The 22,140-nt window shown below is 52.0% G+C and overlaps 4 protein-coding genes across 4 annotated transcripts; all 4 read left to right on the forward strand.

The window, feature by feature from the left end:
* BBK36DRAFT_1108308 (general substrate transporter) lies at positions 1–1,713 on the forward strand (the record flags this gene model as incomplete). The annotated part of the gene is made up of 3 exons (XM_024889348.1): positions 1–445; positions 561–1,534; positions 1,600–1,713. 3 exons carry the CDS (start codon positions 1–3, stop codon positions 1,711–1,713), a joined length of 1,533 nt encoding a protein of 510 aa, XP_024753793.1.
* A 2,161-nt stretch (positions 1,714–3,874) lies between these two features.
* Positions 3,875–6,520, forward strand: BBK36DRAFT_1174385 (N-terminal binuclear Zn cluster-containing protein; the record flags this gene model as incomplete). Its single annotated transcript, XM_024895921.1, has 5 exons — positions 3,875–3,891; positions 4,194–4,331; positions 4,426–5,485; positions 5,585–6,215; positions 6,246–6,520. The coding sequence occupies 5 exons, from the start codon at positions 3,875–3,877 to the stop codon at positions 6,518–6,520; spliced, it is 2,121 nt and encodes a 706-aa protein (XP_024753794.1).
* Positions 6,521–6,954: 434 nt separating this feature from the next.
* BBK36DRAFT_1109157 (Maf/Ham1) lies at positions 6,955–7,626 on the forward strand (the record flags this gene model as incomplete). Its single annotated transcript, XM_024889440.1, has 2 exons — positions 6,955–7,271; positions 7,365–7,626. The coding sequence occupies 2 exons, from the start codon at positions 6,955–6,957 to the stop codon at positions 7,624–7,626; spliced, it is 579 nt and encodes a 192-aa protein (XP_024753795.1).
* A 3,564-nt stretch (positions 7,627–11,190) lies between these two features.
* BBK36DRAFT_1174394 (OPT-domain-containing protein) lies at positions 11,191–14,046 on the forward strand (the record flags this gene model as incomplete). Its single annotated transcript, XM_024895922.1, has 5 exons — positions 11,191–11,241; positions 11,375–11,491; positions 11,548–11,629; positions 11,679–13,774; positions 13,840–14,046. 5 exons carry the CDS (start codon positions 11,191–11,193, stop codon positions 14,044–14,046), a joined length of 2,553 nt encoding a protein of 850 aa, XP_024753796.1.
* Between the last annotated feature and the right edge of the window lie 8,094 nt (positions 14,047–22,140).

The following is a 22,140-nucleotide window of genomic DNA, read 5'->3' on the forward strand; positions in this document are numbered from 1 at the left end:
ATGCTGAAGGAGCCGCCCAAGGCCTGGACCACGGCTCAGATCCTCATCTACAGCTTCTCCATCATTGCCTTCTTCTGCAGCACCATGAACGGCTACGATGGCTCGCTCATCAACAACCTGCTGCAGAACCCCTGGTTCAAGGCCAAGTACACGGTTGGCAACGACGGCATCTGGGCCGGCATCGTGTCTTCCATGTACCAGATTGGTGGTGTCGTCGCCCTCCCCTTTGTCGGCCCTGCCATTGACGGCTTCGGCCGCCGAATTGGCATGCTGTTGGGTGCCATTCTCATTGTCGTCGGCACCATCATCCAGGGTCTCTCCAACTCGCAGGGCCAGTTTATGGGAGGCCGCTTCCTGCTTGGATTCGGCGTGTCCATTGCGGCGGCAGCCGGTCCCATGTACGTGGTTGAGATTAACCATCCTGCGTACCGTGGACGCGTTGGTGGTAAGTATCATGTTGACTCTCCTCTTCTTCTCATGAGAGGGGTAGAAGAGAGCAATATTCAAAAGACGCTCAGCAATCGTACCGAAGGCATTGGCTAACTCTCTTCTTCCCCCAGCCATGTACAACACTCTGTGGTTCTCGGGCGCCATCATCTCTTCCGGTGCAGCTCGCGGCGGACTCAACGTCGGAGGCGACTACTCTTGGCGACTCATCACCTGGCTCCAGGCCCTCTTCTCCGGCATCATCATCCTGTTCTGCATGTTCCTGCCCGAGTCCCCCCGCTGGCTCTACGTGCACCACAAGAAGGAGCAGGCCAAGGCCGTGCTCACCAAGTACCACGGCAACGGAAACCCTGACTCTGTCTGGGTCCAGCTCCAGCTCTTCGAGTACGAGCAGCTCCTCAACATGGACGGCGCCGACAAGCGCTGGTGGGACTACCGGGCGCTCTTCCGCTCGCGCGCCGCCGTCTACCGTCTGCTGTGCAACGTCACCATCACCATCTTCGGCCAGTGGGCTGGCAACGCCGTCCTGTCCTACTTCCTCGGCTCTGTCCTCGACACGGCCGGCTACACGGGCACCATTGCGCAGGCCAACATCACGCTCATTAACAACTGCCAGCAGTTTGCTTGGGCCATCCTGGGTGCCTTCTTGGTCGACCGCCTGGGCCGTCGCCCTCTGCTGCTCTTCTCCTTTGCTGCCTGCACCGTTGTCTGGCTGGGCATGACGGTTGCCTCGGCCGAGTTTGCACAGTCGTACATCGGTACCGACGCTAGCGGCAATGCCCTCTACAGCAACCCCGGCGCGTCCAAGGCCGCCCTGGCCATGATTTTCATCTTTGGTGCCGTGTACTCTGTGGGCATCACTCCTCTGCAGGCCCTGTATCCCGTCGAGGTGCTCTCCTTTGAGATGCGTGCCAAGGGCATGGCCTTTTCCAGCTTTGCCACCAACGCCGCCGGTCTCCTGAACCAGTTTGCGTGGCCCGTGTCCATGGACAAGATTGGCTGGAAGACGTACATCATCTTTACCATCTGGGATCTCGTCCAGACCATTGTGGTCTACTTTTTCATTCCTGAGACCAAGGGACGCACTGTAAGTGTTGCTAATTCAATCCTTCAACTCCATGGCATGTTCCTAACCCATTGTCTTCTCTACAGTTGGAAGAACTTGACGAAATCTTCGAGGCCAAGAACCCGGTCCAGGCGTCGACAGCGAAGAAGGCCGTGGCCGTGGACAGCCATGGCGGCATTGTCAACATCGAGAAGGCATAAGGCCGAGGACTTTTACTTGCTATCACGATCCTATACTACAAAAAAACCAAAAATGTTTGGGCAGTTGTGCGCAGGGCTTGGGGCTGTGAGCTGATGTTCTGCTTTCACGGCCTTTTCTCTGGGAGGACACAACCTTAGTTGCTATTTCTACTGTTACTTCTTTTTTCCACTTAATGATGTGAGCTATTGGGGAGAGAGAGGAGGTGAGAGCCTCAAGAATGCAGCATGAATATTGCAACTGCCACACAACTCGCTCCCAATTGATGCGTGCCTCTTTGTGCTTAGTGCCTGCTGCCATGCTCTGTCTGCATGCTCCTCATGAGATCCTGTTTGCCACTCACCCACCACTCCGGAACGTATGTGGTTGTGTCTCGTGCATTCAGCCAATATGGACTGATTGCCCATCTAGGTATCTGGCAGCAACCCCCAATATAGCGGCAATTTACGGAGTATTACGGCTAGTCTCACCCATGCTCGGATGTGTGTTCTCTCCCCATCATGTGGTCTGAGGGGTCAGCAGCAGAAAACAATGTACGGATGTCATACACCCATAACCGCGCGTGTACCTCATCCCATCCTCATCCTCGTATGTACCGTACCAACCGTTAACACCCAAAAGCTACCTACTTCACATGCTTGTGCACGCTTGCTACCCTGTCCATCTTCTGCCAGCATACCCGGCTCAACTTGGAAATATGTTGCTCGTACATATTACTACTAGGATTACTACCCAACGGGAGTGGCATCCCACTAGTACTGGTAGTGGTCTAATAACCTCAACTCCAGGTGCCCCGGACGAGCAGACAGCTAGGTGCTTTCTGTATTACTCCGATGGCCTACCAGATTAATTCTCCGTGCCAGTAGAATCTGTGGACGACCGTAACCTGATGCCGCTCTTCACAGCTCTCGTACGTACGGGCACTATTGATTACTGCTCGTCTGTTCTTTGCCAATGGTGCTTTATGATGTATGCCTGACATGAAAAGGTGTAAAATCTCATACAAATCACCAGACTGCATAGATAGATACTATCCACTTCCCCTCTCCCCCCTGTCCGTCTGAACCGTCTAGAGGCCCCCAGCTTCCCTGACCGCGGAGAAGCGCGTCTCCCGCACAAGCGGCCCAACCTCCCACAAAGGGACTAGTACGCCGGCCGACATCCAGACCTGCCCACGGGGTAATCCTGGGGAGAGGGGGGAATGAAGAGACAAGCGAGTGATGGTGCATTGTTCGCTTAGCTTTGCTGTGTGTGTGTGCACCACCGATTCGATTTTAATTTGGCTCTTGTGTGAGATGGATGTGGGAAGAAGAAGGACAAGATGAAGAAGAAGAGGGAGGAAAGGCGTGTGATGCATATGCACTGCGACGCTCTTGTTTACAAGGGGATGCTCGAGTGTGTGCTGTGCTGTGCTGTGTTGTGCTGTGCTGTGTTGTGCTGTGCGAAGGAGAAGAAGAAACTGCTGGTTCTCTTTTGGCGTAAGGTAAGGTATGGTAGGATTCGCTTCTTTTTAGCGGTTCCCTCTTGTTAGTTTACCCCGGATTTTCCCTCAGTTCTCTTTAATTTTCTGTTATTTTTTGTTTGGCGTGTGGCTTTGCTTGGAAGGGGAACAAAGCCCGACATCTTCAGCGCCCACAATTTCTTTCTGTGCTTCCCCACCACAGAGCGAGAGCCGGTCAAACGAACGAGGTCCGGAGGGCTCCATCACAGGATGTTTTTCATCCTCGGCTGCTTGTATGTAACTCGTCACCACTTTAACTAATTCGTCTGCAATTCAATTGAATTTCTTTTAACTTGCTTAGTAGTAGGTAGGGCTGGTGAGCTCATCCCTACCTAGTATTTGAGACATAATTGATATACGACATAGTCAGCAAGCTCCTTCCTCATCTTCACAAGTGTTAGGTAATGGCATCTAATCCAGAGTAACCTCGCCTGCCTTCTACGCGGAGCTTAGCACCTAAACCACCACCTCGGCACTTGTTCCCCTTTTCAAACTTCTGCTTGATACCTACATCACACTTTTGCTGGTCACGAGTGAACGCGTCACTTTAATGACTGACTCTCTTATCGGTCATTTTCTCCTCCTTTTCTTCTGATAACTTGACGCAGTGCGACGGCCGCTGCTACGGTAGTTGGTCACACAGATATCACATTCCGGACATCATGTTCTACACCTGTAGGTGGAGTCTCCATCTATCTCTCTATCTATTCGCCTCCTTGTCTATCTATCTTACCTCATGCAAAGCACACCCCTTGTTTTCACATCTCGGCTCCCAAGCCACTCAAGTCACTCTCCAAGATTCAAGTCACTCTCCAAAATCTCACGCAATCGTCTTGGCTTTCCCAATCGGTGCCATCTGGCTAACGAGGAGATCCATTCGCTAGTCCAGGGGGTCCAGAGCAAGGCTGTCGATCGCTCCCCCCAATCGTCGTCGGACGGCAACAGGTCCCAGGACGCGGCCGGCAGCAGAGCCGCAAAGAGCCTCCATGCCTGTCTCGAGTGCCAGCGCCGCAAGATCCGATGCGACGGCAAGCAGCCGTGTAACCGGTGCCAGTCCAGCCGCTCCCGGAGGCGGTGCGTGTATGAGCAGCATCGCCAGCGCCTCGTCCCGTCCCGAAAGTCAGTCCATCACCCGTGATGATGTCATCTTGAGAGTCTTCTTTAATCTCACTCATTGTTTCTCTTGGCTAACATTTCCCGTCTTGTACGCCAGGTCACTAGAAGAGCTGTCACGGAGCCTCGAAGAGTGCCGCTCCGTGCTGCGGCGTCTCTATCCCAACCATGACGTCTCCCACTTGCTATCCTTATCACGCCAGGAGCTCTGTGACCTCCTAAATCAGCCGGCTCAGCAAGAAACTGCTGAGCTGTCGCCGGCCCCGCCCTCTCCCAATGACGATCAGCAGCACCCCAAGGAGCTCGAGCAGATGCCCGCTCAGAACTCTCAGTGGGATGAGGAGCGAAGAGAACGGGACCCGTTGCCGGCCGAAGCTGACGATGTAAACGCCCTGTCTCTCACCATGGACAAACAGGCTACTTCCTACCTCGGCGCCTCGTCGGTCAAAGTCGCTTTGACAGTCATGCTTCAGATCCAACCCCAGTTACAGCTGTTGCTTGCCTCACAATCGTCTCCTGATGCCTCTGGTGACGAAAACGCACGCAGCAAGATTCCTCCTTTCCGTGCAGCCATCAAGTCCACAAAGAAGCAGTCTCCTATTCCGTGGACATACAAGGGGCAGGCTCTTGTCGATGCCTACTTCAAACGCGTCCACGTCCTGACCCCCTTGGTGGATGAGGCTTCCTTCCGGAAGCATTACAACGAGGGCCGGCGATGCGATGCCCCCTGGCTCTCCCTGCTCAACATGGTCTTTGCCACGAGCAGCGTCATGTCCACGCCATCGAGCAACTTGAGCCACATCAAGTACTACAACCAAGCCATAGAGCATATCCATCTCAGTGCGTTTGGGAGCAGCCACATCGAGACCATCCATGCCCTGGGGCTTCTTGGGGGCTACTACCTGCACTACATCAACCGCCCAAACATGGCCAACGCCATTGTCGGTGCCACGCTCAGAATGGCCACTGCCCTAGGCCTGCATCGCGAACCACCACCGGAGGAGTCACAGTCCGATCCTGCTGCTGTTGAGGCACGGAGACGCACCTGGTGGACGTTGTTCTGCCTCGACACTTGGGGCACCACGACTCTGGGACGCCCTTCGTTTGGGCGATGGGGGCCGGCGATAAACATTCAGCCCCCTGAGCTTGTTACAGAGAATGTAGGTCTTTCAGGAACTTTCTAGTTGCTCTCATCACTCTATTTCTTCCTACCGCTAGAGACTGTCTGACAACTTTTTACTCATTTTTCCGCATCACAGGAAGAGCACGACTCTGCACAATTCGGAGGCATCATGCCTTTGCTCGAAAACATCAAGTTCTGCAAGATTGCGACCAAGATTCAAGACATGCTCGCAGTCACGCCTCTTCTCAAGTATGAAGATCGAAATCATCTAGACAGCCTTCTTGTCGACTGGCACAACAATCTCCCCTGGCTTCTCCAGTCTACGGAGCCCTGTGTAGAGCCACTTCATCTTGCGCGAAGCGTCATGATATGGCGGTACTGGAATTTGCGCATGCTGCTCTACCGCCCTGTTCTTCTTACTCTGGCCAGCAAGGGTCAGTTGCCCATGTCGGAGCAAGATGTGGCCGCTGTGGAGATTTGCCAGGGCGCCGCACGAGAGACGGTGGACAGTGTCTCCAAGGGGTGGATGCGTCAGCAGATGTCTGGATGGAACGCCGTGTGGTTCTTGTATCAAGCAGCCATGATACCACTGGTCAGCATTTTATGGCAGCCCGATAGCCCGGCCGTTGTCGAGTGGCGGGCCCAGATCGAGTCGACGCTGGAGCTGTTCGAGGCCATGAAAGATTGGTCTCTCACAGCACGCCGTAGCCGAGATGTTGTCAGCCGCCTGCTCGAGGCCAGTTCCAAGATTTCCAACACAGGACAAGGTTGCGATCCTCATGATGCCACTCTTAAAGGGGTGGCGCCAAGCGATGATGCGAGCGGGTTCTGGGGGGTCGACGACGGAACAGACACCATGGGCTCGACTGGATATAGCACCGGCGACATTGTCAACATGCTGGATCAAGACTGGCCGTGGAACATGGACTTGGACGGGCTGGTTTGGGGACAGCAGATTCCCCTGCTGGAGGAAGACAACCTGGACATCGATGCTGGGATTGATGAGGGCGTCATGGGCGTGGATTATCTGTCGCTGGCGACGGAGCAAAGTGATGCTATACCGCCGCCGTGAATCTTCCTACCTTATCCTCAATCCTTTCTGTGTACTTTGTGCTCGCCCTCGTCTTTGCTCCTGCTGCTTTGGGGCCAGCCGTCTTCTATTCGCCCCGGCGTAGGGGTCCGGGACGAAACCCGAAATCCATCGGATTGGTGATAGGGGGCGGCCCGGGATCACGCCCCCGATCTCCAGGCTAGCAGGGATCATCAGCCGGCGTAAGACTCATTCGGTTCCGTGCGACGCTGCGAAATGCGAAGCGCTCGTTCGCCATTCTTGGTAATATTAGAATCCTCGAACAGTTTCGCCAGTTCAGATCGCGTACAAGGCTTCACTGAATCAAACAAACGCGCTCATCCAAAGACTCGCCTTGCTTACAAAATCTTACTGCAAGCTCTACGATAGTTTGTGGGATCGCATTGGACGAAGCAGGAACAAGACAGAGGACCGACATGACAGACCAGGTCAGCCGAGTGGTTGTTGCCTCGCGCAACCCCGTCAAAATTTCAGCCGCAAGGGAGGCCTTTCAGGGCATGTTTCCGTCCGCAGAATTCTCCTTCACTGGTCTCAGCGTCCCCTCCGGCGTTGCTGACCAGCCCATGACGGATGGAGAAACCCTGCAGGGCGCCAGAAACCGAGCCCAAAACGCCCGCGATGCAGAGCCCCAGGCAGAGTACTGGGTTGGCATTGAGGGCGGCGTGGACGACAGCGGAGGCTCCATGGAGACGTTTGCCTGGGTCGTTGTGCTGGGCAGAGCGAAGACGACATGGTCAGACTCGGTATCAGAATCATCAAAGTCTTTGAAGGAGTCTGCTGCAGGTCGTTCGATCGACACTATTGCAACGAGTGATGTTGCTGGAAGCTCAAGGGACGTCGAACGCATGGGAAGAGCTCGAACGGCGGCCTTTTTCCAGCCAGAGGAGGTAGCCAGGCTGGTGCGTGGCGGCATGGAGTTGGGACCGGCGGGCGATCAGGTGTTTGGAAGCGAGAATTCGAGATTGCATTCGGGATCAATCGGACTGCTGACTGGAGACTTGATCAACCGGTCTGCCTATTATGTGCCGGCGGTGATTGGAGCGTTGATACCGTTCAGGAACTTGACGCTGACCTTTGCCGCCTTCTAATGGCAACACCGATAGAGATTAAGAGGTCGAAGCCAAATACTTGATCAAAAGATGTCACCAAATTCTCGCAGTCAAGGGAGGTTGAAAAGGGGAGAGCCACGGAACTAATCCTGCCCGACTAAGGTTTACATGCGATATTACCGCCATGATGTGTTGGCCAGAGCCAACCGCATCGATGTTACGATTGCGAAGTTCTCACGCTATGGTGCTTTCCTGTCTCTGGAAGTGTTCTCTTTGGATAAGAGGTTCTCAAGGTTCCCGGCTGCGCCCAACGGCCGCTCAACATGTCCTATCTTTGGCATGAATGGATCGGCGAAGTGGTACCAGCAAAATTCCCCTCATATATCCTCTCTCTCTACTCTATGGCTCGTGGATGGGAGCCATGCCAAAGAACCCGTTCTAGAACACTTTCCAAGAACGACTTGGCTGATACTATATTTGCATCAGCGTTGGCATGAGGGATAATTAGCCTCTTTAGCCAATCTATCTACCGTTATCTTGCTGCCACCACACCAAGATTCACCTCCCCAACTCTTCAAGATCTGTGAAATTTGTCCGAATTGCCATGGTCAGGGGTCCTTTGATGCTCAACCGCTTGCACAGACAGCTTTGAAGCAGCTTCGCTACACCCCTCATGCCTTGCTGCGGGTACGACACCCGGAGATGGCGGGGGTTCGAGGAATGGTGGCTGCGAGAAGCCACAGTCGGGGGAGGTGTCTGTATCCTCTGCAGATTAGCATCTCTCTATGAACACGGTCAGGGTGAAGCCGCTGAGTCTGGTTGATGATTGGGCGAGAGACTTGGTCGCTTCTTGCGAGGTTCGTCTGATTGGGCCAGATGTCGAAGCAGGCCTCAACCTTTGAAGCTACGGCGGTTCGCGTTGTTTCTAAAATAGCCTCATGGACGGCCTTCTGTGGCTTGAAACAGGTGCCTTCGACTAGGCGTCTACTAGCAGTAGCCTCGCCGCTACTCCAACTGAAGGGGAGTGTCATTACAGGGTACTTCAAGAGGAGGCTGCTTCTCCCAGACGCACCTTGTTGGTGGCTTGGTGTTGTGTTGTTGGTTCACATGAGGAGGCGTTTCGAAGCTACCTCCTCGTAGCTCAGAGAAACCCAGGCGCTCTCATCGTCCCAAGCCACCACGGCTCCAGCTTGACGCTTTCCCCCTTTGCGGGCACCTAGAGCCGCTACAGATGTCCGGGGAGACGAGCTATGGTCAACGACTTCTCCACTTCACAAGCCGGTCTGCGCCGGTCGTCTTCGTCGAGAGACCGTCGCGGGAGAGCTGCTCGGGAGGGCCGTCAACGCCACGTGCTGTGGTTCAGCCTCTCATCTTCGAGCTGAATGAAGGCTTTCGAGTTTACCTAATCCGATCTCCAGGAAAAAGAGGCTTTTCTTGCATCTGAGGAGATCGAGGAGATCGACTCCACCGAAACACACACCCCTTGGTTGGAGAAGTATGAAGAGCATAAATGACCAGGGGATCGGAGCTTCGAGAGCCTCACAACGGCTCAGCGAGAGGGGATGTGACGACAGATTCTGACTCAATTTGGCCCTTTTGAGTGCGGGGATGGGTAATTAACCCATGTTTGAGTGCCAATTATCATCTCGTGAGAAGTTCGCAGTATCATCATGCTGGCAGTCCTATCTGCTGAGAGATGGTGCGTGGGGGTTGAGGCTGCATGAGACTTTACGATTGTAGGACGACTTGGGGGTTTCTCAATCTCTAGCTATGCGACTGATGTGCTGCTCTGCATGCAAACAGGCTCTATTGGTCGTCGAGGTGGCTTCTCGTATGCCGATGCTCCGGATATGAAGATGCAGTGATACGCAGCTAACTGACGGCAGTCGGACCGCTGCAGTTTTCATTATCCAGAAATGGCAATCTACGAAAGAGGCTGCGAAGCTTCGAGGCTTCCTGCATATGCCTATCGGCAAGCGATGCTCTCACGATACAGCTACTTGCGTCAAGTGATATTTCAGTGACATGCCAAACGGCCATGAGCTTCTTCTCGGATGGGCCCAGAAGACTACTGCTACGTATCATCGTCTCTTTACGCATGAGACGACCCGGACGGCACGGAAGTTCCTGGAGACACGCAGGACCACTAGCTCGAGAAGACGATAGTCTGGGTTCACGATCGTGAAGTTGGAGGACTGTTGGCTCTAATCGGCAGCTAGCCCTTCCGTAGCATCTGATGCGGAGAAGTTGAAGTTGGCTTGATGTTAGTTACGAAAGCTGATGGACGGTTCGAATCTGTTTCAAGGTCTTGATGTGGTCAGCACGCTAATCATTGGATCTGGAGGCTGATGGCTGTCGGTTTGGGTTTCGACAGCTCGCGATGACGGTGGGCGATCAAGGACCTTTTAGTCTTATTTCGGGTGGCTGCGCTTGATACTGAGACGTGGCGCTGAAGCTCTTGATTCAAGGCCGGTTCGATTTCATTCAGTTCATCAGCGACTGCCGGAACTGAGTCATGTTGCTCTCGTGAGCCACATGGCATCCTTGAAGACGAGATTACCACATCAATCAAGACTTCGGCACCAAAGTTTAGAGTTGACAGGTTCAGCATGATGGCGGATGGCTGGGATCTTTGCTGTATTACGCGAGTCAAAAGGTGATGAAGCCTGACATGCGTCTTGCCGTGCGGAGGCTGCAGGGGAGATGCTTACTGGGTATTAGATGCCTTGATGCTGCATTGGTCGAGCCGTACAAAGGGCTGACTAGAGCTGCCGATTGTGATCACATGTTCACACATCTCGACAGAAAGGCCACTAAAGAGCTGTCAGTAACCGCGCCTCATCTTCAAGGGACCAGCTAGAAGAGCAAGGCTTGCAGAGGCGCTCTCTATCCGTTCATCGTCAACGGGGCGTCTGCTTTCACTCTATTGTGAAATAGAGGGCATCTACACTAGCCAGCACCACCGCCAGCCGCTGGCCACTCACGTTCGCCTCGCGTCAATCAGTGCCGTTTTCCTCTTTTAGCATTTCTGCAACTGCTTCTGCATCTGCCGGTGTGTGTGTCTGCATCTACTAGGCTAATCTACTACTAATCTATGCAGAGCCGACCAGACCATTGTTCAAGTAAACGAACCACACCTCATCTAGTTGCTTATCTACTATGAATTAATAGTTATTTCATTCGTTGCTGTATCTTTGGATGAAGATGGAAGATAGAAAATCGCTACACGTTGAAGCATCATGTCCTCAGCCTTGTGAGACGCTCCTTCCGTGTCACGTCTAATGATATCATCCAGCATCCCGCCATCCGGCATCTGATACGATAAGAGTTGAAGCAAGTAAGGAAGGAAGAAGCGCGCCTTCCGCCGTGTTGCAGTTTCACAAAAGAGAGACATGCTCCATCTTGATTGACGCCACCAGCAATTGACTTTTTTTCCTTCCTCTTTTCTTTGTTGCTCCTCATCGAATCCATCCTCATTTGTAGCCTTTCTGTTGCCCTTTTGGTGGTTTTGTGTATGGTGTCTTATATATCATTTTCCTTGGTTACCTCTTTCGCCTGTCTGGATATCATCAATATCACACCAGCTTGACCCTCTCACCCACCATGTCGGGCAGCAAACGTCCGCCGTCTGGGGGCGTCTTTGATGAGAAATCAGTACGTTGCTTTACATAGAATCGGGATAATACAAGACTCCATGCGAGAATTGGAAGGAAATCACCTTTTTGCTAACTCCAACTCCAAGCAACAGCCCTTTGATGCCACCGTTGATGATGCTCAGACCAGCCAGACGGAAATTGAAGACACAAATATCGCCGCCGTGGGCCGCGATCTCGTCGTCACAGAAGACGATTTGCTCGAGGCAAGAGACACGGCAGCTTCGTACTCCCTCGAAGATGTGCGCAGGGTTAGTTATCCTCTTCTCTTCATATAAGCTGAATTCGTTCTAAGCTCACGAAATAGATCTTGATCATTGTGCACAATCGTCACAAACATGACCTCAATTTCCCTTCTGCCGTGCTTCTCAGGATCGGAGACTTTCTCGGTGAGTCAATATCAGAGTTGGTGTAACCTCCCTTGCTGACTTGCCAAAGACAACGAGTTCATCTTTGACAACCCCGAAAAGCACCATGGTCTTATCGAGGAGATGAAGATTGAAACCGCACTCATCATCAACAACAGTCCATATGCCCCAGTCCGGGCCATCGTCGATAACCACGATGACCCGTCTCTCCCTGTATCTACGATCCGTGCCTGGTTTATGGGCATCATCTTCGCCGCCTGCGTTGCCTTCATCAACGCCTTCTTCGCCATCCGGCTGCCAGCAATTTCCGTGGGCAGCAACGTTGTCCAGCTGCTCGCTTATCCAATTGGCAAGTTCATGGAAAAGGCTCTCCCCGATTGGGGTTTTACTCTCTTTGGCGTTCGACATAGCCTCAACCCGGGCCCCTTTAACAAGAAAGAGCACATGCTCATCTCTCTCATGTCCGCCATCTCTGTCAGTCAGCCTTACACGAACAACATCATCTGGATTCAGTACCTGCCCAGGTTCTTTAATCAGGCGTGGGCAAAGAGTATGGGCTATCAGCTTCTCATCGCCCTGTCTACCAACTTTATTGGCTATGGCTTAGCTGGCCTTTGTCGTCGCTTCCTCGTTTACCCTTCCTTCTGCGCCTGGCCCCTGACCCTCGTTACCATCGCCCTCAATTCGGCATTTCATGCTGACGAAAACCCTACCGTTCCCGGCCCCTTCAACAAGATGTGGACCATGTCTCGCTTCAAGTTCTTTGCCTTTGCCTTTATCGGCATGTTTTGCTGGTTCTGGGTGCCTGGTTTTCTCTTCACAGGGCTGTCCGTCTTCAGCTGGATGACTTGGATTGCGCCTCAGAGCAAGACCGTCGGCATCATCACAGGGTCCACGTCAGGACTGGGCTTTAACCCCTTCCCAACCTTTGACTGGGCCGTTCTCACCACCGATATCGAGCCGCTCATCACCCCCATCTTCAGCACCATCAACCTCTTCTGCGGAGGTCTCTTCTTTGGCCTTGTTATCCTGGCCATATACTACACCGACAGCTTTCACACCTCACACTTTCCCATCGTTTCCAATACGCTCTTTGACCGCTTCGGCAAGGCTTACAACGTCTCTTCCATCATCGACAGCCGCGGCATTCTTGACCCCGATAAGTACCATGCCTATTCACCTCCCTACATCTCTGCCGGCAACACAATCACGAATTTCGGCTTCTTCACCATCTATACCGGAGCCCTCACCTACGGCTTCCTCTACCACCGTCATGACGTCCTTCACGGCTTCTCCTCGTTATTTGATAGCTTCCGTCCATCAAAGAAGAAGGAAATAGCCGAGGCCGAAGCTCTGGATGTCCACAACCGCTTAATGAAGGCGTATAAGGAAGTACCTGAGTGGTGGTATCTGTTAGTTCTGGCCGTGAGCATAGTCCTTGGATGTGTTGCCTTGGCTCACTACCCAACATACACCTCGCCCGGCGTCGTCTTCTTCGGCATTGCGTTGGCCCTCATCTTTGTTGTGCCCACGGGCATTATCCTCTCCATGACGGGCATCGAGGTATCTCTCAACGTCCTGGCCGAGTTTATCGGCGGTTCTTGGGTTGAGGGAAACGCCTTGGCCATGTGTTACTTCAAGACATTTGGCTACATCACCTGCTCTCACGCCCTGCACTTCAGTGCCGAGCTCAAGATTGCCCACTATCTCAAAATCCCACCGCGCATCATCTTCTGTGCCCAGATGATTCCCACACTCTTCTCCACCGTCATCTGCGTTGCTGTGTTGCAGTTCCAGATGAACCTCGAAAACGTTTGCGCCCCGGTGGGTGCTCCCTATGCCTTCACTTGCCCGTCCGCAAACTCCTTCTTCACTGCCGCCGTTCTCTGGGGCACCGTTGGTCCCCGGCGGCTGTGGGGGGCTGACGGCACTTATACTGCCACTCTAGCCGGCTTTCCCATTGGCATCGCCGTCGTCCTCGTCTTCTGGGCCCTCGGCAAGAAGTTTCCTCGAAATACCCTCTTGCGTAACGTCCACCCCGTTGTTCTGCTCTACGGAGGCTGCCTCTGGAACCCGCTCAATCTTACCTACTTGTGGCCCGCTTTGCCCATTGCCTGCGCTTCTTGGCTCTGGATCAAGGTCCGTTATCTGGCGTTTTGGGCCAAGGTACGTCTTTAAGTGTCATCTCAGGCCCTGTTGTGCATCTACTAACGTCCATGGCCTTCCTCTAGTACAACTATATCCTGTCTGCTGGCCTCTCTACCGGTCTCGCCATTTCTGCCCTCATACAGTTCTTCGGCCTGACGTATAATGAGATCCACCTCAACTGGTGGGGGAACACGGTCATCACCAAGGGCTGCGACCTCTTTGGCTTGTGCAGATTGAACCCAGTGGCTCCTGGAGAGTCTTTTGGGCCGGGGCCGGGGCAGTTTCGGTGAGGATTCGTTGACTCTGCAGATCTGATGTTTTATGTATCATGAGTATATGACAGCGTGATTTCCAATAACCTTTTTCGCTTTGTCATCGCCAAGAGGCATGATGTGTTTATTGAGCATGTAACGCAAGCAGCTTGAATCCGATACCATACACGCGAGAAAAGGAAGCAATGTCCAGCGTCTACCAGATGTATTATATTTGACTCACGCCATTCTTGTCACGTTGGCTTCAATCACAGAATGTCGAAATAGATATTTCCATTTCTGACTTATCTAAGGGGGCTCTCCTGCCCGAATGTCCATCCTATTTCCCATCCATTCCTCTCCCATCTGCCTCCCTGCCCTCCCATCCTCCACTCCAGCATCCCATCCATTTCCTTCTCATCTTCCAACCATCCGCTCCCTATCCAGCCAATTCCCTATCCATCTCCAGCTCTTCCAATCCATTATGTTCCACCTCTTGGCCCTTCCCATTATCCATCCAGTTCCATCGTCTCACCCCTCCCAATTCCATCCCAAGTCCATCCATCCCAGTATTCGTCCAGCTCCCTTCCTATTTCCAGCCTTCCATCTTGTCATCCACCCCAGCAATTATCCCATTTCCCACCCAATTCCATCCCAGTTCCATCCCAATTCCATCCCAGTTCCATCCCAATTCCATCCCAGTTCCATCCCAGTTCCATCCCAGTTCCATCCCAGTTCCAGCCGTTCATCCCATTATCCATCCATTCATCCCTCAGTGCCACTGCCCAATCCTCCGCTCTATTACCCAGCTCCATGCTGTTCCGACCCATTCGACCCCATCCCATTCCATCTCGCCCAGTCCATGCAATTCCTCCAATATCCTTCCCGATGCTTCCTCTAGATGTCCCCTCAATCCCGAATCCAGCCCAATGCAATCCCATCATCCAATCCCGTCCGTCCGTGGCTTTTGTCATGAATTCCGTATCTCGCAAAGGGATCCCATGACTGGATCGAGTGTTATCCTGGGCCGCATGCCATAAAATGTTGCCTAAGCCTTAACGAGCTTGTCTGATCGCATGCGGCCCAGGATAACATTCAATCCACGGCAGTTCGTTGAAGTACCTCCACCAGAATGCCGATTGTTTCCTCCAATTCTTCTCAGCCCATGTATCCTCCAGCCTGGCCATATTGCCTGCCTGTTGCCATTTCCTCCGCTCTGACCAATTTCCCAGATCCTCCGCTCTATAGTTGCCCGCTCTGATTTCGTTCCTCCTCTCTATGTGCTGCTGAACTCCTTCGTCCAGGCACGGCGGGTCGTCAATGGATGACTCAGTTCATCCAGCTGTACAAATCCAGGCTCAACAGAGTTGCGCTTGACCACTCTCAGCAGAAGCTGCAGCGAGGAGCAGCATTATTCTGGAGCAACAAGATTTGTACAACTGTGAAAGCCAAAAGGTAAGGCCCATATTGCAAATTGGGCACATAGCCAAGTCCAAGTCCAGAAGGGGGAAATGCATCATTTCCAACACCTCTCAAGGCGAGTCTTTGGCCCATGCTTCAAACGTCCTCCAGGAGGACAACACAACGATGTTGCGAGCGCGTGTGTTCCTGGAAAGCGATCCATTCATGGCGGAGTCGAGAATGGATGTTGCAATATGTTGTTCGCATGCTTGCTGGTATTGCCGTAAATGCCTGGGCCGGTTGGGTTGGCCTGACATTTGACGATGGACATGCCTTTCAATACCCTTTCGATGGTTTCCTGAGTAGGTTGTTGCTGCTGATGGTTGACGCCTTCTTTTTTTTAATTATTTTTTGAAGTTTCCAACATGCCCAATACTTGAAATGAGTGAATATTGGTGAGTATAGCAATGGGCATGTATCTGTAAGGGGAGCGGGCCTGAATCGGACGAGCTCTTGGTTAGACGATTTGATCTGTTGAGGAATTTCAAGAGACTCACTCGATGCATTCTGGTCATGATCGATGTCCCGTGAGTAATGAGCGGCAGCACCTCAAGGGCACCCTCCTCCTCGACTTGTGCGTCTTGCTTCTTCGCAACGGACACGGCATTGATAGTTTTGTGATGGAAAGCAGCTGAACCGATGCGAGGAAGAAAAATGGTTGACGACGCCTAAGTCGAGGAGGAAGGTGCCCCTGAGGGCGGGGGAAAGCAGAAGGAGCGACTAAAGTTGGATTAATGATGTTGAGGAAAGAACATTGGGATGATGACGAGAGGAAGGTGTGCTTATATAGACGGATCTTTCTTTCTAGCACTCAGGATTTTACGACCATTCATCGATTCAGATGCCCGCCTCTCTGTTGCTGCCTTAGCCTACAAGCTGACTTACATGCTCGCTTAGAGGCTCACTTGCAGGCTCACTTACATGACAGCTTCAGCTGCCGGCAAGGGTTTCTCACAGCTCCAATTTTGCGTGAGCGAGGACAGCGAGGCAGCTGAGGACCATCGAACAAGCCCCTCCGTACCTAAGCGAGGATCTCTCCTACCAGCTAAGATCGATCGCCGCGAGAGCCTCATCCCGTCCCCATCGGCCGCGGGAGCTAGCCTAGGAAACCCGAGAAACAATTCCATTATGTACGAGATTAGGTGACATGAGACGCGGCCTCGCAAGCTATTGGGCGGAAGAGACCCATATGCCGTGCTGGTCACCACTGGGAGTTGCAGCCGGGATACATTACTCGTACACGTATGTATCATGAGCCCTTGAGAGCGTATCGTGTCTCGCTGTCGCTGCACGATGCGTCAGAAGCGTAAAGAAAAGAAAGGAAGAGCTGGAATAGAGAGAAAAAGAAAAGAAGGAGAGCGGCACAGAGAGACATGGGCTATGTGGAGAGAAGGGAGGGTGGTGTTGGCTATTAGTACAATGTAAGGGAGCGCAATTTGCACTGAGACCTGAAGTTGAGATGTGAGCCGTGTCTTCTATGGGCTCGATGTTGTCTCGGCTTATCAATCTGTCTGTATTGCATGTGCATTGAGAGAGGAGACGATCATTTGATGGTTATACGAGATGCTGTTTTCGTCGTCGTTGTTGCTGCTGCTGCTGCTGCTGCTGCTGGTGCCTGTTGCGGTGAGGCTTGATATGAGACATGATGTACACGTACGTTGCTTTTGCTTTTTCTTGTTCACTGCAGCTGAGGTGGCGATGGTGATGGATCACTTCTGAGGGACCCAATGGCGAGATGCAAGGTGTTGCATCCGGGGGTGGAGAGACCGGAGTTTTTTGCGGCTTCAAGATGATAAGGAGGAGACGAGATAATGTGCAGGTAATACGTCGTCATCCGTATTCTTCATATGTGCTATCCTTGGGTTTTCATTGTTCAATACGAATCAAACGAGCACAAATTGATACGAGAAGATGATTTTAGGGTAAGATTAAGTATATTCATGATGGATGCCGCGACATTGGAGGTTGTTGAGGTAAAATTAGTGGGCAAAGATGAATGCAGTAGATAGAAAAATAAGTCTACTGATATTTCTAAAGTAAAAGGAGAAGAGAAAGACCGCTGGACATGGTGTTCTAGACGCGATATCCTCCGAGGATCGGGCAGAAACATCGTCAAGCTGCTACCAGTCGAGATGGCCATTCAACCTATCTGCCAAACACACCAATAGGGACAACATCATCACAACCATATCACACACTGCACGTTTCCTCCTTAGGAGTTATCTGATCCAATGTCAATGCATCAGGATACTTCATTAACCAATGCTTGATAGTACAATTACAACATAATCGGCACCATCTGCAGCAAGCGGGGATTGCCGTACGGAGGTGCTATGTTTCAGGACATGCACAAAATAAAACAACGACTGTTTGCTACTTCAGCTCCAAAACACCGGATGGAAAACGATCCGAAACCGAAAAGATCCTCCGCAAACTGTGACGAACAGGCCTGTACTCCGTAGATGCGGTGCAACAATGGCAGACACGGGGCAAAGCACCCGAGAGCCCGGATCTGGCTGTGAATTAAGTCACCCGTGGCGCGGCAGCAGCCGGGCCCGAGACATTGCATCTTCTCTTCGGTGCCTCCCCCGTGTCTGTTTTCCACCAAAAAAGATGTCCGAAAAATTTCGGGCTCATACAAAGTTGTCATGTTACGAGCAGTATGAAAAGTTTTGGGGCGTACAAATGTCTCAGATATGTGCACAGCACTGCTTTGCGCGAGCAAAGTTCTGTACTGACACATGTCCTCAGCCTGAGGGTCACCACTATGGTCACGATATCAGGGAATCTATGACATTGTCGTCGCTCTTTCTCCACCCCGAAATATTTCGGGCGCATGTCTTACTGAGAGAATTACGAATAGAAGTGATGCCATTAGCTTTGACAGAAATCCCGAAGATTTTCGGCCGCACATGTTTCACGAGGTCGGTGGTAAGCAGTGATGGCAAGCTGGTTTCGACGCTCATTGTCGGGGGCCGAAATATTTCGGGCTGTCTCAATCTTGGGTTATCAAATTCAATGTTTCAATCTCAAGAACAATGATGATAGGTTCAGCTATGCCACTGCTGAGGAGAGAGAAATCCCGAAGAATTTCGGCCGCACATGTCTTGTAAAGTTCGGTCATAAGCAGCGATGACAAGTTGATGTTGACGATCTTTGTCAGGACCGAAATATTTCGGGCGGTCTCACTCGTGACGCAATGTCTCGTGCTCGAGAACAATGGCGAAAGATGAGTAATACCACCACTGTTGAGAGAGAATCCCGAAGAATTTCGGCCGCAATTGTCTCATGGACTCGGTGGTAAGCAAGTTGTATGTCGGGGCGAATCATCTCTACTGTCGGGCCCGAAATATCTCGGACGCCTCAATGAGCCATCGTCAATCTTATGTCTCAGTCTCATTAACAATGATGACCAGATGATAATGATGACCAGATGACTGGCTCAAAGAGAGATCCCGAAGAATTTCGGCCGCAATTGTCTCATGAAGCCGGCGATTAGTGGTCATAGAAGGTTGCTCTTGACAAGTATCGCCGACATCATCGGGCCCGAAATATTTCGGACATCTCAGTTGACTACCATCAGGTTCAATGTCTCGTTTTCATCAACGACGCCCGAGCAATGTCAGTGGCCAGATCAGAAATCCCGAAGATTTTCGGCCGCAAATGTCTCGCCACGTCGGTGGTATAGGCGCGATATAGAGCACTGGAAGCGTCATCACTCTCAATCTTTGGTGAATTTGGGAAATCCCGAAAATTTTCGGCCGCTGATCTTGCTTTTTTTTTTCCAAGAGTCAAGATATCAGAAAGACTCAGGTTCTTCTCATTGTCTGCGAGACACCGAATATTTTCGGGGCTCGATGCGCGGGAGCCCATCATAGAGTCTGGCTGTACTCTGTCTTCCTCTTAGACACCGAAAATATTCGGATTATTATTTGTCAAGAGTCGAGCCGTCATTCTCGTACAGAGAATGTGGGCACACTGATTCTGTCTCAACCAGGAGCAAAGGTCCGTCTAGAATCAGGCTATTGTATCTTTCTGTTAATGTTGCTTTCCCTGAGGGAACATTGGCATCTGGTAAGCCGTCACATGAGATTTGGGATATCATTTCCCTTTGAGACACCGAAAAGCTTCGGACGTTGAGCTTATTCATGCTGGAATGTTAAGTCTACTATCCGAGAGCCAGGTTATCGTAGATCTCTGAGACACCGAAAATTTTCGGGTCTCGTTCCTACTCTCAGGAAAAGTGTCCGTGATAGAGTCAAGTTGTAGCACTCTGAGACACCGGGAATTTTCGGCATTGGTCATGCTGTCCATGAGAGCCTCTCTATGAAAGCGTTCCGTAAGACACTGAAAATCTTCGTGAATTCATTTCGCTTGTAAAGCGCGACGTAGAATCTCAGCGAGAAAGCCAAGCCGCCATATGTCGAGTTAACAGTATCATGTTCTCTTTGAAACACGGAAAACTGTCGAGACTTGCCCAGCCTTGCTTGGCAGTACAGCCTCAATGAGGTGTCACTATCATATCGCTGTGAGACACCGTAAATTCCCGCAAATTTGTCCTGCTGCGTTGAGAGTACAGCCTCAACTAAGTGTCTAATTAACTTACAAGCATTGTACGGAGTACGGCACCGAAAATTTGGGATCCTCATCTCATTTCTAAGGTGTACAGCCTCAACTGAGTGCCGAACTATCGTACAAGCATCTTTGTGAGACACCCGAAAATTTTCGGACTTTCGTCTTGTTTCTTTGAGAGTAAACTGAGGCATCTTGTAACAAACCCCGAATATCATCGCGGACCTCGTCGTTTGGTTGCTTCTTCAAGAGTACAGCCTCGACGAGAGCGTCGAGTCGCCCGCGCTACCACCTCTGCAAAATTCCGAATTTTTCGTGAATTCAGCTTGCTTTTTTCAAAAACGCAAGTATCTGATCATACGGCCCGTCCATCGAACTCCCTCTCTGAGACACCAACGAATTTCGAGCACATGTCCTGAGGCGGCAACGAGGAGAACAATCCGCAAGGCTGTGCAGTGGTTTGAGATGCTGCCAAGTCTTGATTCGAGATTACTGCTCATCTCAGCCTTTCGCATGCTTGCTCCTCAGTGTTACATCAGAAATTCCCAGAAATTTTGCGCAAGGCTCAAACAAATGTCAAGACAGTTTAGTAAGAGCCGAATGCATCATACAACCAAGTATGTCTCGCTGGGGAAGCAGAATCGTCACCTCCCATTGGTGTCAACAGATGTGGAAGAACCGCCGCGAATACTATTACTCCGTACTCTGAGAATCTCATCAACATACTCAGCCTAGTCAGCCTATCCCTCTGCGAAAAGAGAGATGACCTGGATATTATCGCATCAAGCAGGGCTCTGCAGTCAATTTCTTCTGGACACTGCAAAGGTAAGCGTTAATGCCGTATAACCCATCGTGACGATGTACAGATACGTGCAGATACGAAGTTTTCGTCCGTATTCGAGAGGCCATGCATGTCACCGTCACCTCATTGAGGCGATGCATGAAAGGTGCCAAAGTGGTGGTACAAGGACGTGGGTACCAGTTCGAAGAGCCCTACGCTCTGATTGGACCAAATGGGCTCAATGCGCCCCTCGGGACGGGGCGGTTCGCGGTTCCCGGTACCTGATTGGTACAGTACGAGGAATGTTGAAAATGGGCTCGAGCAGCCTTTTTGGACGGGCAAGAAGACAAGGCATGATGGGAGTCCAGTCGGCACTCTTGAGATGAAATTCTGCCTGCCGTAGCAACTTTGGCTTCTCGTAAACCTCGTCCAGGGCATCAGGTAGCCGGTTTGAAGGAATTTATCGGTACGGAGAAGTTTGAAGCCGACCTCGTACTCTGACCGGGGCCGGCAAATGCAGAGTGCAAAAGGCAGGAGCAGGTCAAGCTGCGCCTTTCCCTCTGCGCGCAAAGCCAAGCAAGACACAGAGGAAGGAGAATGGAAATTCATTCTTCCTCGCTCTCCTTCTCCCCTCTCCTTCAACCAGATTGCTCTTCCTCAAATCAACACCAACGCCAAAACCCTCCCACAAACTCCCAAGTCGACAGACCTGGTGGACGATCGGCCAGTTTTAATGCTCGCTGCCGTCACACAAACCGCGCGCAAACAAGACGCACAGTATGGATCGCTGCCCACCCCTGAGCCCTAGAAAAATAAACAACGCTTGCTGACATCAAGAGCAGCAGAGGGGAAAAAATGGCCCGGCCAGGGGTCCCCCCAGCTTCTCGTTTCGCCTCGTCGAATGAGCGTGCAATTCGCTGCTCTTTTCAGGAGAGGCCCAGGGCCCCGTATTTCATTCTAATCTGCTAGCAGTGCTAGTACGGAGCACGGAGTGCGAGTAATATTAGCACTACCGCCTCGTATCCTATCCTCGCCAGCCGAGTCGCCCGCTGCCATACCCATACGAACCCAAGCCAAGTCTGCTGCCGTGCTTGTGTGCTTTGCACGATCTGCGAGCGGATCCGCCTTCATACGGCCCTGAAACGGCGCTGTCGGGGGACTCAGCCACCACCCATGGACGCGTGTTCGTAACAGCCAGTCCGCTGCTGCAACCACACTCACGCACCCTCACGCTCACTCGCTCGTTTTCCCTTCTCTCGCTGGGCCCATCCGTCCAATTCACTCTTTTCTCACCTCTGCTGGAACTCGCCCGCTTTCTG

The sequence above is a fragment of the Trichoderma citrinoviride genome (assembly GCF_003025115.1).
Source record: "Trichoderma citrinoviride strain TUCIM 6016 unplaced genomic scaffold BBK36scaffold_1, whole genome shotgun sequence".
NCBI lineage: Eukaryota > Fungi > Ascomycota > Sordariomycetes > Hypocreales > Hypocreaceae > Trichoderma > Trichoderma citrinoviride.